This window comes from Drosophila miranda, chromosome XR (assembly GCF_003369915.1).
Source record: "Drosophila miranda strain MSH22 chromosome XR, D.miranda_PacBio2.1, whole genome shotgun sequence".
Taxonomy (NCBI): Eukaryota; Metazoa; Arthropoda; class Insecta; order Diptera; family Drosophilidae; genus Drosophila; species Drosophila miranda.
The window spans coordinates 5,181,188-5,195,575 of NC_046674.1; the positions used below are offsets into that span (position 1 = coordinate 5,181,188).

Genomic DNA, 14,388 nt, shown 5'->3' on the forward strand with positions numbered 1-14,388 from the left:
CAGGAAAATGTCCCTAATTGATAAATGGCGGATGAGAATGAGGAGCATGACAGCAGGGGACCATAGGAGCATGGGAGCATGGGAGCATGGCAGCTCTTGCGACTGCATTGACAAAGTTGTTAAAACATCAAAAGCAGCAATTAAAATGTAATTACACGTTCTGCGACAAATCGAATTAAAAAATCAACGTTCAAAGTTAAATAGAGTGTCAGTGGATAGAGCCAGAAGGGCGAGCCAGGAGCCAGGAGAAGGGAGCCGGGGACCACTGATGAGCGATGATAACGAGGTTTGGGGTTTTGCACATTCCACGTGTCGTGGCAGGGTCTATCAGAGTGTATCTGGGGGTGTGGCAGAGGAGTGTGCCGGGCCAGACGCGTGGGCGTACTACCATTAACCACGGGAGCTTTTAGTCAGAGCTCTTAGCTGCCCCTCCCCCGACGAACCGTTAATTAAAAGCGCTGAAACGTTTCTGAGCCCCGAATTCGAAATTTTTGCCTTTCGCAGGAATGGACCCCAACTGGCGACACATTATCCCGCCGGGCCAGAAGCGCGTCTTATCTGAGGGCCAGTGCATTGAGGACTGCACCGGGTATGCCTTCCCCCAGCAGGGCATCAACATATTTGCGGTGATGATGCGCACCCACCAGATCGGCAAGGAGGTTAAGTTGCGCCAGGTGAGTAATGCCCCTTCCAGCGCCCAGTCCCCACTACTCTACTTGCTGCGCAAGGAATATAAAATGTATATGCTAATGAGCAAACTTCTGGTTTCTAACCCCATGACAGATACGACAAACCGAGGAGCTGCCGCCAATTGCACACGACAGCAATATAGATGTTGCCTATCAGGATTTTCGACGTTTGCCACAATCGGTGCACTCCCTGCCCGGGGATAGACTCATCGCCGAATGCATTTATGACAGTTCGTCACGAAAGGCAATTACCTTGGGTAAGTGCTCGGGGGAGTATATAAAAGCCACCCACACACACACACCAACACACCATCAGACCAACCCAAGCAACAATAAAGATTGCAAAAAATTTGTAGCAAGTGAAGAAAAAGTCCAAACATTGTCGTGAGCGAAAAATATTCTATGAAATTGCCGATGTGGCATGGCTGGATGGCTGGAAGGTTGGATGGTTGGATGGGTTGGTTGGTGGTTGTGTAAACAGGCAATGGCAACGGTGAGCAATCGTCGTTATGACACATTTAAATCAGCCAAACGATATGCGACAGGAGCCCCAGACAGAAGACTGCAGGATTGAAGGACTGGGCGGAGTCCGGACTCCGGACTCCGAACTGAGACCAGAACGAATCGCTGCACACGATAGCTCAAGACAAAGGCGAAAGCAATAAAGGAGCAGGAGCGGGAGTGGAGCCAGTGAAGACAGAGGAGCAACGTCATTGTAAAATACATAAACCAAGAGACTGAAACATTTCACTTAGCACACGGGACACGGGCGGGACACGGGCGGAGCACGGGTTGGCAGGCTGGCAGGTGTTAAAGCGGGCTCTGGCCGATGTGGGTGTTGCCTTGTCCTGGTCTTGTTGTGACAGCTGCTCAGGACTCCAGTGAAATGGGCAATGCAGAGTACAGCAGAGGCACCCAAAGAGAGGGCCAGGGCCAGAGGTTGCTGTAAATGAGATTGGAATAGCGAAAGATGGCAAAATGAAGCTGCCACAACAGATAATCATAATGGAAAGAACTGATTTTAATAAAAGTGCAAATGAAAATGGGATGATTAGCGCATAGAAAGTCACAAGGCTACCGTGAGAATCGACTATAATGAACTGAAAGCACAGGAGAGTCGCATTCGGTGGGGAAAGATGAAAGTGTAGATGGAAAGATGCAAGCGATTGATGAACTGGTTCCCACTGGTTCCAGAATTTATCACCGAGCCTGAGTGTTCCCCAGAGATCTACGAAGCTTTCCTTTCAGTGCTCCATAAATGCTCAACACTCCACTACACAATCAGTGCCCTGCACTGCACTGCCCACCTCTTAACGTTTTCCAGTTCCCAGTTGAGTCGAAAGACAACACCTAACGTAAATTTGACTTTCTTGCTTGCTTGCACAAATTCAAACACAATCTACACAATTCAGCAGATAGCTAGAAGGTAGATGGGAGATGGAAGATGACAGGAGAGGAGAGGCAGACGACAGGGCAGGGTGACAACGGGTCTCAATAGAGACACAGCGAGTCGTAATAGACAAACGTAACGATGTTGCACTAAAAAGAATGGGAACGAGAACGAGAACGAGATAGATCCGTAGACAGTGAACAGTGAACAGTGAGGCAGTCAGGCGTGTACTCGGGAAATATAAAGCTTTTCCCAACTCAAATAAAGCAAGAGGCAGGCACCATACTGTACCATTCCGTTCCGTTCTGTTCTGGCTGTTCTGTTCTGTTCCAAGCCATCAACATCAACGTTGTCTCCGTTTTTTGCAATATTTTTATGATGGCGCCTTGGCTGCTTTACGGCGCTGCCAACTGCATCGGCCGCTTAATTTTGTTCTTTGTTGCAAGCCAGCCATGCCAACTCAAGCCGAAGGTGCAACTGCCAGTATAATGGGGGATGGGATGGGATGGTCTGGGTGCCGATGGAGGTGGAGGGACTAGCCAGGAATTTGTCCTCAACTCTCGTTGAAAATTTGTTGCATTTTCTTGTGTGTGCGCTCTTGTCTTGGAGGATGGGTTGATGATGGGTGGATGATGGCTGGGTAATGGGTGGGGATTCATTTTGCTTTTGTTTTTCACAGCTGCATTTCTTATGCATTTCGTTTTCTTCTTCTCCGTTTCTCCGCCCGCACAGGTGGCCTCACCATGAAGGAAGAAAGCTGCACAGTGCTGACACTCTACTATCCACGCCAGAAGAAGCTGACAACGTGTCACTCACTACCGAGTCTGCCCACAGTGTTGCATTCGCTTGGCATCGAACAACTGGCAACGTAAGTTCCTTTTCTTTCCATTTCTTTCTTCTCATTTTCTTCTTTATAAATGCTGTATGGTTATGCCTGAGTTTACCCACAGTTCCCAGTCTCCAGTTCCGGATCCGTAGCCGTATCCGTATCCGGAGGCTAATGAAAATTGACATGTACCGGAATTAAGAATATGTATCAAGGCAAGCCGGGCAACTTCAAAGGGAAATGAGCTGCACTGTACAGTGGGGCTTATCGAATAAATGATCACTTGAATGCCAAGCGACAGAGAGCACGATTCAACAGAGCGTGAACAGAATGTGCGTTCATCGTTTATCGATATACTGCTGCAGGTGCAGTTGCAACACTAAGAACTACATAGAACTATTCTCTCGCCGAATCAATTCACTCACCATTCACATTCAATTTGGCTCCATTGTAGCTCCGCTCCTCTTCTTTCCGGCTCTCAACCTCCTGCCGACCCACTCGACATTGCCGGGACCTTGCCTCTGTTCGTTTGGCTTGTGTATAAGGAAATTTGGTTTATTCCTCTGTTGACTAAAGTAATTGGTGATTTAATGATGTTGTTGCATAACCAAATCACCTAACGAACTCACAGTGGCACTGCCACAGACCCAAAGAGGCAGAGAGAGGGAGAGAGCGAGTGAGATTCAAAGTCAGAGTCAGAGGAGCAAGCCAGCAGCCTGAAGAGGCCAAGAGGTCGGGTCCTCGGGTATTCTCAATTCTGAAGTATTTGCCTAACAAACAATCGGAAAATGAACTGTGCACTGCAAACTGCTTTTCTCCTTTCCCATGCCCTCCTCTCGGGCTCTGCTCTAATTGAGAATTGTGAATGTGGAAAAATAAATTACGAGACAAGCAAAGGCAAACGCTGTAACCCCGGAGTAGTGAGAGGAGGGACCTCGAAGGAGAGACCTCGAAGGAGAGACCTCACTTTTTTTTTTTATTTAGAAAATATTGATTTCTATTAACGTCAAGTGCTAAATAAACAGCCAAGTACGGAGTCTGGGAGCCAGTCAGCCATCAGCCATCAGCCATCACTCAGCCGTCATTCGAGGTCCATTCAGTGCCCCCCCAGCACTTGACTGCTGAATGGCTCTGGCCACCAATTGGGAATGCAGCGCCATGGTCTAGGATAAATCAGCTCGGGGCCACATAAATATTGTATTAAAGCGTGCGCTAAAAATTAGTCGAAATTAAACCTGAATGGTATTTGGGGGTGAGCAGGATGGATGGCGGCCAAGGACTTTGGTACGCTCTATTAATCACTTCCTATTGACACAGGGCCAGGTCCGAATCGAATCGAATCGAATCAAGCCAAATCAAAGATAATTTTCTATGGTTTTCCGTCTCCTCCACACCTCTCCTCTCCTCTACACCGCAGAAAATCAAAGTAAACGGCATAAATAGATTACGGTTAGGGGAAGAGGAGGAAAGGTAAAGAAACGGAAAACATGGCCACGTAAATGAGTTAAGAATGAAGGGCCAATGGGCAGAGGAGAGGAGAGGAGAGGAGGGGAGTGGAGGGGGTCTGTGCTGATGTTAACTGTAAAGGATTGGCAGAGTTAAAAGTGTTAGTTAGGTAAATGCGGTTAGATTGGATTTTCGGTCCGATTGGAGAATGAGAGAAGAGCGAATCTTAACGATAGAGAGGTTTCGCTCAATCTTTGATTATCTTCAGCCATTTCCATATATATACCTCAACGATGTAGATCTATATGGTTAGGGTTACGAAAACATTCAATCGGAACTATCAGAACGTAATAGAGGCCAACATTCAATATGCCATACCACTTCTAGATCATATCATATCCTGTCAAATAATGTCCCATTTCATGGTACAATCGCTTCTATGTAGGAACGCAGAATACAAACCCATCATCGACTGGCATTGTCCAGTGCCCAATGTAAGTGATTGTGAAGTGAAGTGAAGGCCCATGACCTGCCTCCCATACATGGGCTTTTTGTCCAGACAATGTCCACTTCATGGACTCCATATATACACATGGTGGCGGGAGACGAGAGAGGGGAGAAGGAGGAAGGAAGGACCTGGTGCTGGCCTGCGTGTACCGAAAATCGACATGAATTGATAAAGTCATTTGCAATTGTCTGTCGTTATGGGGAAACACCAGGGCTCAGGGCCCAAGGCCCACAGCCCAGAACCCAGAACCCAATACCCAGAACCCGAGTTTCGGGCCTCCTCGATTCGTTTCGTCTCCGTTGTCGTTGTTGTTTCACGCGCTTGTTGTTGTTTGTTTAATACAATGGGCTCCCCCCAGCCCCATCCACATTCACATCGCCATCCCCATTGCCATACCCGCCGCCCCCACGTATTCCTGCTGTTGCTATTGTTGTTGTTGGCCAGTTATTATGGCCACTGCAATTTTGTAGCGCTTAATGTCCGGCTATGGGTCTGAGCCCCGGCTACGGTTACGTCTGGGTCTGCATTGGAGTCGAGGGGCAGGGCATGTCGGGGCGGGAGGTCCTGCAACCGAAAGTGCGAATGCGATATGAGGATTAAAATTCATAATGAAAACCCCCGAAACGACAACAAACGGATCGAATCAGGGGAAAGGTGGCCAAGAGGATGAGGCTGAGCGTAGAGCCACAATAACAACTCTCTGGGACCCATCACCTCTCGAACAATGAGGGGGGCCCTAGCCGTGTCCTTCTATTTGTTCCATGTATAAGAGTGTCCATTGATGGAGCCCGCAGATGAAGCCGCATGTTGTGCGCTTCAGGTTTAATTAAACAATGATAGAAAACGTATAGAAACGTGCCATAACCGCATTTCACATGAGGTTGGACAGGTTCAGAGATTCAAAACTATTGAAAATATCTGAATCACTTCCAACGATTCGACAGCTTAGGTATGCTCTCCACCTAAGTATACCTATTCCATAAGCACTCCCCCATTGAGAGCACCGCAGCTCAAGAATTATAAAGAACCAAATGAATCTGTTTCAGTTAATAGCCAGTCCAGTCCAATTCAATCCACAGCCACCGTTTAAGCCGTCTGTTAAGCTTGGCAAATTTAAGTAATTTCCAGTCGAAAATTGATTGTTTTTATCTTTGGTTCACACAACACTGCTCATATATTATTCGTCCTGTGTCGACTCTGTTCTGATTCGGCCTGCCACGTTGAATGATAAGCTAATGATGCACACACACACTCGCACCCACATAGACACAGTAGCAGCAGTAGGAGCATCCAAATTGAGGCTCAATTGGTCTGCAACTAATGTAATTATAAGCCACTTGCAAATGCCCCCGACCAGCATTCACATCCACATCCAAATCCACCTGCCTCCTCTCCGCCGCTTTCTAGTAGACTACGCATCTGACCTGTGATGCTTATTGTGGTTGAAATTCAATTTAATTTGATACGCACAGATTTTCGGTCAGTGTATGTCCGTACTCCCCGGTGAGGGGCTTCCAAAATTGTTTGCAGTTCAACTGCGGCTCAATTGACCAACACAGAGCAATATCCATACCCATAGCCAGAACCAGAGACAGAGACAGAGACCGAATTCGAATTGCACTCAGAGAGAGAGAGAGAGAGAGATGGACACATGCGACACAATAACTGGTAATGGCGAGGGGTGATGGGGTTGCCCAAGGGGGTGGTGGATGCTGAGCCAGAGAGGAGGAGGCCGAGAATTATGGGGCGCCCATCAGCATCGGCTGGACAACGTTGTCGTCATCGTCATCGCCATCATGCAAAACTCATTGAAGTCGTTAGCGTGCGTCGGAGCCCAAGGACATAAAGCACACAATACACCAGAAGTGTGGGGGCGGAAGGGGAGGACGAGCAGGAGGAAGTGCAGTGGCAGGCATCAGGATATGGCTTGACTCAGGAATTGCATGTGCAACACTGCCAGAAAACTCCTCCCAGATTCTGGCAGCTTCCTTGGGATCTGTCTACGTCTCCATTCGATGATATATGTCATGTTAGATGCTTTCTTACAGTGTATCTAGGATCCGGAAAACCTCCCAAAGTTTTGACAGCTCGTATCTCCGCTGAAAGGATGAAGATCTCCGAATGGTTCGTACTGCCTAGATTCGTTGACCTTTTTGTTGGAGAAAAGAAAACCCCCGAGCCTTCCGGCTAGATTTTCCTCAGTGCAGCCCGGTACATTGCTGAGCTTCATTGATCATGCGCCCAGGCCAACCCAAAAAAAAGCACAGCCCGAGCCCGAGCCCGAGCGCGAGCCGGAGACCGAGCCAGAGCCCGAACCCGAGTCCTGCGCCACAACCTGAAGCACTCCACTGCCACTCCCTGCCACATGCTCGCACACGGTTCCGTTCCCTTTCGGCCAGTGCCGCCTGATTCCTGAATCGTTCTGATGCCTGGGCCCGATTGCCCCGTTATTGGCTTAATTTACGTTTTACGTTTTGGGGTTTTTGCTGCTGCCTGATTTTTCTGCCTGTGTGTGTGTGTGTGTTGTATGTAAGTGTGTATGTGCTCGATGACCATTTGGGCCACGGCTCTCGCTGCAGAAAAAAGAATGCGATAGTGGTTTTTACAATTTACGCACTTGCCATGGCCACTGAAATTAATTTTAAATGTACGTGCGTTTGTTCTGCGTATCTCTATCTCTCTCTCTCTCTCTGTGTGTGTGTCTCCCTCTCTCTCTCTCCTTTTGGTCGCCTGTGGCCTGGTTCCTGGGTCTGGTTCTGTTCTGTTCTGGTCCCGGCATTAAAATCAAAGTAATTATTCAAGTTGTGTGCATTTCGTTCACTTTCTCCCGCTCTGACTGTTCTGTTTTTCCCAGTCTCCTTTGGTCCCTTTGTTTATTGGCGTTTTCTGTTTGCTGAGCTACGCAAATTGGCTTCATTTTATAGTTGTTGCCGTTGGGTCGCAGCTTTTGTTAATTGTTTAAGGCTGAATGATATAGATATCCACTTTGTGCCCCATCCCAGCCCATCCCATCCCCTTGATGGCATCCAAAAGGGGCCTCATTAAGGCTCATGATATCCTTTATTACTTTATGACTTCTTCTTCTCCAGCTCCTCCAGCTCTTCCAGCTCCCTGGCTCCTGCTCCAGTGCCGCTTCTTTGCCTCATCTGTGCATATCGGATTGCTCGAATGCACACATGGAATTTCCCTGTCCCTGGCTCTGTCGCTGGCTCTGGCACTGGCACTGGCTGCTTCCCTTCCCTTCTCTTCTCTTCTTTGTTATCGATACTTTTTGCGTGGCTGGTCGCAATTATCCCAAAGATATTTCTTTCGCTGTGGAGCTCTAAGGCTTCCCCGTCCTCAATCTTGCATGATTTTTGCTTTTATTTGCCAGGTTTCAAGTTAATTAAAGCCAAAGCTAAGGAGGGTGAGTCTCGTTCAGAGATGAATCTTAGAAACGTATCCTTTGTGGCTATTTTTTGGTTATTTCCAACTTCAGTTTAAATTCGTAATTGATTTTGGTTTCCTTCTCCTAAAAGATTTTGGAACATTTAATGGATGGCTTTTCCAGATATTCAATGTTCTACCCCTCTCCAACCCCTTTCCGGGCAACGGCCCACCAACAGCCAACAGCCAACAGCCAGCTACCAGCAACCAGTTGACTGTTTGTGCTATTTTAGTTTTCATTTGTCATTGGGAGATGGCCATTTGGCCGTTATGCCAGCCAATTGCAATTGCATTCGAGTTCAAAATTGAATTTTGCTCCAATGCGAAACAGGAGGTCATAAATGCAGAGAGCAGAGCAGAGAAGAGCTCCCTCCATATCCTACTCCCCCTCGCATAGCCAGTGGAATGGCATTTCCTACTACTCTTCCTACTCTCGTACTCCGTCCTTTGTCGAAATGCGCCGTCGTCATAACGCTACATAAATAAACCCATTGCAAAGCGCATTGCAGTTGCAGTTCCAGTTGCAGTTGCAGTTGCATGTGCCTGTCGAAGTGGGTGGGGGGGGCTGGCCTTCGCTGTAGTTGGAGTCTATGGCCTAGAGCTGGTTCAGCTCGAAATATATATTTGGGGTGCTATGAGGGAGAAGGGGAGAAGGGGAGAAGGGGGCTGGCATTGTGATGTGCTATTGGATTTTATAATCAACAATGCCAAACCATGGAATCTGGCTTTGTGCCCCTGCTGCCTGCCTGCCAGCCTGCTGATGTTGCTTCTGCTTCGAGTTTGGGTTGGGCTTTTGTGGGGATTTGGATTTGGATTCCTGTTGCTATTGCTGTTGCTGTTGCTGTTGGGCCATCATTTTAATTATACTGAGTGCCAATGAAGTCAATGGCTATAAGGCTAAAACGCCGGCGATTGATGACCCGCACAGCGGGTGGGAGGGGATGGGATGGGACGGGATGGGGCGGACTGGGGCCATGGCCATGGCCATCCCAGGATGTTATCCCGTTTTTACATTACCAACATCTGTGTGAGTTTCCGCTGCATTTATATTTATTATACTATATGTGGGAGGTTACGGCGGCTACGGTTACGGTCATGGTCATGCTTCCCGGATATATTAGCAGGAGAGAACCTCCTCTTCCTCTTTCCCTTCCTCTTTCTCCGCCACCAATGAACCGCAAAACACCAAATGTAAAGGAAGGGAGGAAGCGAGAACAGAGAGACAGAGGGAGAGTGCAGTACACGGGGAGAAACGGGTATGGACTCGATAAATGGACTCTAGAATGCAATGCCATACGGATTAACCTCTCGTGGGTTCTCCACAGTGCAGAACAGATGGACGGAGATGGGCAAATGCAATATATTATTTTATATTATTATTATTATGGGACGCAGGACACGGACATGGACACGGACACGGATATGGACATGGGCATGGACCGCACCGGACCGCACCGCACAGACATGCGGGGACTCGCACAAGTGGCCAGCGCCATTAGATGAGGACTCAATGAGGCAGGGGACAGGACAGACGAAGGGGAGGTTTTGCAATCAATCCGCAGACATTAATATTTTTCGTGTTTGCAACCGCAAATTGTTGCGGCTGTTGCAGCAGCAGCACTCCACTCCACACCGCCTCCATCCACCCCCAGCAGCACTCTCTACAGATTCTCTTCGGTTCACTCGCCACAGGAGTCAACCCAAACCCCCTGCCGCAGCACCTTTCTCGACTGGCGCTGAAGGACTACGAGTATCAGCAGACACAACCCTCGATGCGGATTGAGTGGAATCATAAATTAATTAAAAGAGATTTGTTTGCGGCTTCCAAAGGATTCAGGCATCCCAGTCCCTGCCCCCGTCCCAGTCCCAGTCCCATGGCCAGGGCAAAAACAGCTCGCAAGAGAGCTCGCACAAAGAATTGTGCGTTCGTGGTAGTGCCGAGCGGCTCCCCCTCCTTCCTTCCTCTCTTCCTGTCTCTGTGTGTGGGTGTTCTATGAAATTAAAGCAACATTTTTCGTAATGCCGGGCAAAGAACAAAATTAATTAGCCTAATTGTAAGGGCGGACAGCGGGTGCCGGGGCCATGTCGAGGGGCAGCAGACACTGAGCCACGAACGAGCATGAGAATGAGAATGAGAACGAAATAAAACGAAACGAAACGAAACGAAACGAGGCGAAATGAATGAATGGAGCGAATGAATGAGACGCGATGAGATGAATATACATACATATAGAAGGAATTTATATTGCACAAGATCCCCCGCCCGTCAGTGGCGGCGGTCAGTGGTGTAGCCCTAAGAAAGGGGTTCGCAGAGTAGGAGGAAAAGATGCAAAGAAATGCTTACAATATATGAGAAATAAGAACTGAAAAAGTGCCCCTCGGGTGTACTTAAGGTGTCTTGAGTGTTGCATAATCTCCCTAAACGTATAGCCTTCTATGATCGTTTCTCAGCGCTGAGACCTGAGACCACCTCTCGATGGATCCTAAAAGGTCATGATAAATGACATATCCTGAGTAAAAAGAGAAATCAAATTAAGCAACCAAATTATACATATTTGTTATCGGCATCAGGAGCCTGGGGGGACACAGGGTTGACATTGAATTGAATAATCAGTAAACAAACAAAGTCCCAAAAAGCGACTTCTGTAAGCCATTCCATTAGTCATCTCTCCCTCTCTCGCTGTGTGAGGGATTTCCATCCCTCCACCAGACTACGCCACTGATTACTGTACACTCAGACTGAGGTTTTACACTTTTAGCCCATTTATTAAGTTTTTCTGCCTTCTGTTCTGTCCTGTTCTGCTCCGTTTTCTGTTCCGTTTTCTTCGTCCTGTCGCTCCGAGTGCGGTTTTTATTTCGTTTGGCAGACCAGAGAATTGTAACAACGTATTTGACGCGTCACAAATGAAAATCTAAAAGATTAATTAGCTCAAGTTTTTGTCGAGCGCGACGCGCCTCCGCGTGCCTCACCACGAAAATCCGAGCGCAAATCTGCGACGACTTACCGAAAAAAGGGACCCAAGCCAAGCCAAGGATCAGAGTCAAAGTCAGAGCAACCCTCTTTTCAACCTTCTTATTTCTCGAAAATCTGCTGGTAAAGCGCCTTTCGAGGGTGGAGTTTGGCCTGTCTGCCTGTCTGCCTGCCAGCCTGTATGTGTAATAAATTTTAAGTCCTAATCAAACTTGACAATAATAATAAAGTTAATAATGTTATTTAAGGTCTGTGCCCTTCCCCCCGCTCTAACTCTCCTTCTCTCTGTGTCTTATCTTGCAGCGACTCGAATCCCGTGCTTATATCATCGCCACCCGAATTGGCCGGAATGACACTGGAGGCACGTCTGATATCCTACGATTGGGAAAATCAATTTGGCGAATTCCAGGAGGCCACACGCAAAGGCAGCTTCAAGCCCATCTGTTGGGGGGCCAAGAATCATGTGGTGCCGGTAAGTAGAGCGCAGAGATTTCTCCATTTCCCCGATTTATGCTTCAAGATAACGACTGAAACTTTTCAATGGGAAAAGTCTCTCACTTCTCTCGCTTCTCGGGCTTCTCTGGCGGCGACAAGCGGAAGATGGAGTACTCGTACACTCTCCCCCAGTGGCAGCCTCTCATTCAAAGAGCAGTACGGCCCGGTCCGGCCCCGTCCGGCCCGGTCCGAGCGTCTGTCACAGTTGAAATCGCATTAACCCTTTTTATCCATCTGGGCATCTCAATCTCGTTTTTCTTCTTTCGCTCTTTCTCCACTTCTCTGGTTTTCTCTCCGCTAATCGCTGAGAACATTTCGAGCTGGCTTCCCTTGTCCGGCTCCTGCTCCTGCTGCTGCTCCTGCTTTACATCCATCAGCTTAATCAGCTAAATTGCTAGACAATATCTGGGATAATTTTTCTTGCTGCCATTTGATGGTCCCCACCACCGCCCACACACAGATAGACACCCGCTCGGATACAAATACAGAGCCACGGAGCCACAGAGCCAGACAAGTGCTCATTTATTCATTGGATGGGGGGATGGAGTAGAGTTAAAGCAGAAAAGACATTAGGACCCCTTTCTCCATCTCCATTCCGCCATCCCGCCATACCGCCATCCCTCCATCCCTGCATTGGTTAGGGCAAAATGCGGGTAATGTCTACCGGAAACCGCACGTTATAAAGTGCAATCAATTGCATTGCGGCCAGGGCCGGCTCCTCCGTTCGCTTCGCTCGTTCCGAGTTCGAGTTTGTTAGGCGCCACTTTACAGCAGTCGTTCGCAGGGTGGAGGTGGGAGTGGCTCGAGGGGGAGGCACATCTATCAGGCCAACACACGTACGACTTCGACAACGATCATTCTAATGGGTCACACACTAAACCAGGACTAGGACCAGCTCGAGGACGAGAACGAGGACCAGAGCTAGAACCACGACCACGACCACGACCACGACTAGGACGACGATTCCCAACAAGCTGCCTCTAATTCACGTCCAAAATGGTTTAGACCAACTGAGTGAATGCTCCCATATGAGCATGATTCTCTCTCCCTCTCTCACACAGTCTTTCGCCTTTTCCACTGTGTGGAAATTGTGGGGAAATTGCTTAAGTTGGAAATTGTTGCCATTTTTATGCCACTGACTTGGCTCTCTGTCTTTTCCTCTGCCTCTGCCTCAGCCTTTGGCTCTTTGGCTTTCTTGTTTTCTCCTTTTTTTCTGTAGCACTCGAGACCAAAATTATCAACGCTTGAATTGTCATCGATTTTCCGTGCTATTGCGTTAAATGCTGCCCATTCGGGCTCCCTTCTAGTTCGGTTTCAACCATTTGTATTTTTTTTAGTCAATAATTCATTGGAGGACTCTCTGCCTCGGTGACGGACAGGCCCATTGAATTTAGATGGAAAAAAAAAGAGAATCCGTTGAGGCGCCTAAATTAGCAGGGAATCAGGGCAAAAAGTTATCCCATAGTTCCTGCGTGGTAGAGAAAGGTGAACGACAGTTAAATGTAGCGTGAAATATACAGCAAAAAGGTGACAAAGAACCGAAAGAAGTCCCTGATTAGTTTTCGCCCAGCGCCTCTCCAGGGTTCGCTGAGTCGGAAGGCCTAGTTCCTGCCAGCTCTTGGACGCACACAAAGAAGACCTCAAGCAGATGGGACTCACTGAGCAATGGGGCTGAAGAGATTCCGGATAAAAAATAGAGAGGGCTAAACCAGCCGAGAAATCGCCTGGATTGATACAAAGTTGGGCTTTGGAATTTGAGTACCGTACCCGCACCCCAAGGCTCCATCTATACGGCTTTCCAAAGCCCCGCTTTGTCTTTTGTCCTTTTTTTTGGGTCAACTTAATTAGCATAATATAAAATATTGTAGCCCCAATTTTGATGGTTGCTATCAAAGCTGGCAAAGCGAGAAACCCCACAAAAAAAAAAAACAAAAAAAAAGGCCAAAGCCGACCACCTAATTAGCATGTCAATCTCTGCACACCGACACAAACAAAAATCTATGGCCTAGCTAGCTCTGCGGGGAAGGCAACAAATTGTGGCACACCGAGTGCCAGTAGAGAGCAATTAAAGCCTTAAATTTATGCACAACACAAAATTGCACATTTTATAATGTTCAACCTCGATGGACATAGAAGAAGCAGCCGCAGCAGACACAACCGCCGCCATCAGGAGAGGCACAAACAAAGCACACACAACACACATTCCTTTTCAATTAAAATGTCTGTCAGTGGCAACAAGGGGCTGGCTCTGGCACTGGCGCTAGCTCCTTCTGGCCACGGCCAAACACCTGGATATGTCTGTCAAGCTCCTCGTGGATTTGCCGGGAAGGGGATTCCGGGGCTGACCCATAGATTTTCGTTTCTCGTTTTTTCGTTTTGTGTTCGCCCCAAAACGATTCACAAAATGCCTTTTCAAAAATTCAACAAAAAACAACGAGCAGGGTCTGACCGTTCTGCTGCTGCCATCGTCGTCGTTGTCGTTGCGATTTGCATAATATTATTAGTAAACACTCGTTATGAAGTCAGCCACGCCCCCGACTCTACCTCTGCCTCTGCTTCTGCTTCAGCCTCTGCCCCACACTCACACACAAATGCAGACATTCGCTAGATTTAGATTTTCGACTGGGCATAAAATAT

The 14,388-nt window shown here is 48.0% G+C and overlaps 1 protein-coding gene across 1 annotated transcript in view; it reads left to right on the top strand.

Moving 5' to 3' along the window:
- LOC108152656 (MOXD1 homolog 2) overlaps nt 1-14,388 on the top strand; it is a 126,480-nt gene that overhangs the window by 106,728 nt on the left and 5,364 nt on the right. The window contains exons 7-10 of the mRNA XM_017282150.2: nt 505-674; nt 784-946; nt 2,812-2,947; nt 11,560-11,728. Coding sequence (XP_017137639.1) covers nt 505-674; nt 784-946; nt 2,812-2,947; nt 11,560-11,728 — 638 coding nt within the window. The remainder of the gene's footprint in view (nt 1-504; nt 675-783; nt 947-2,811; nt 2,948-11,559; nt 11,729-14,388) is intronic.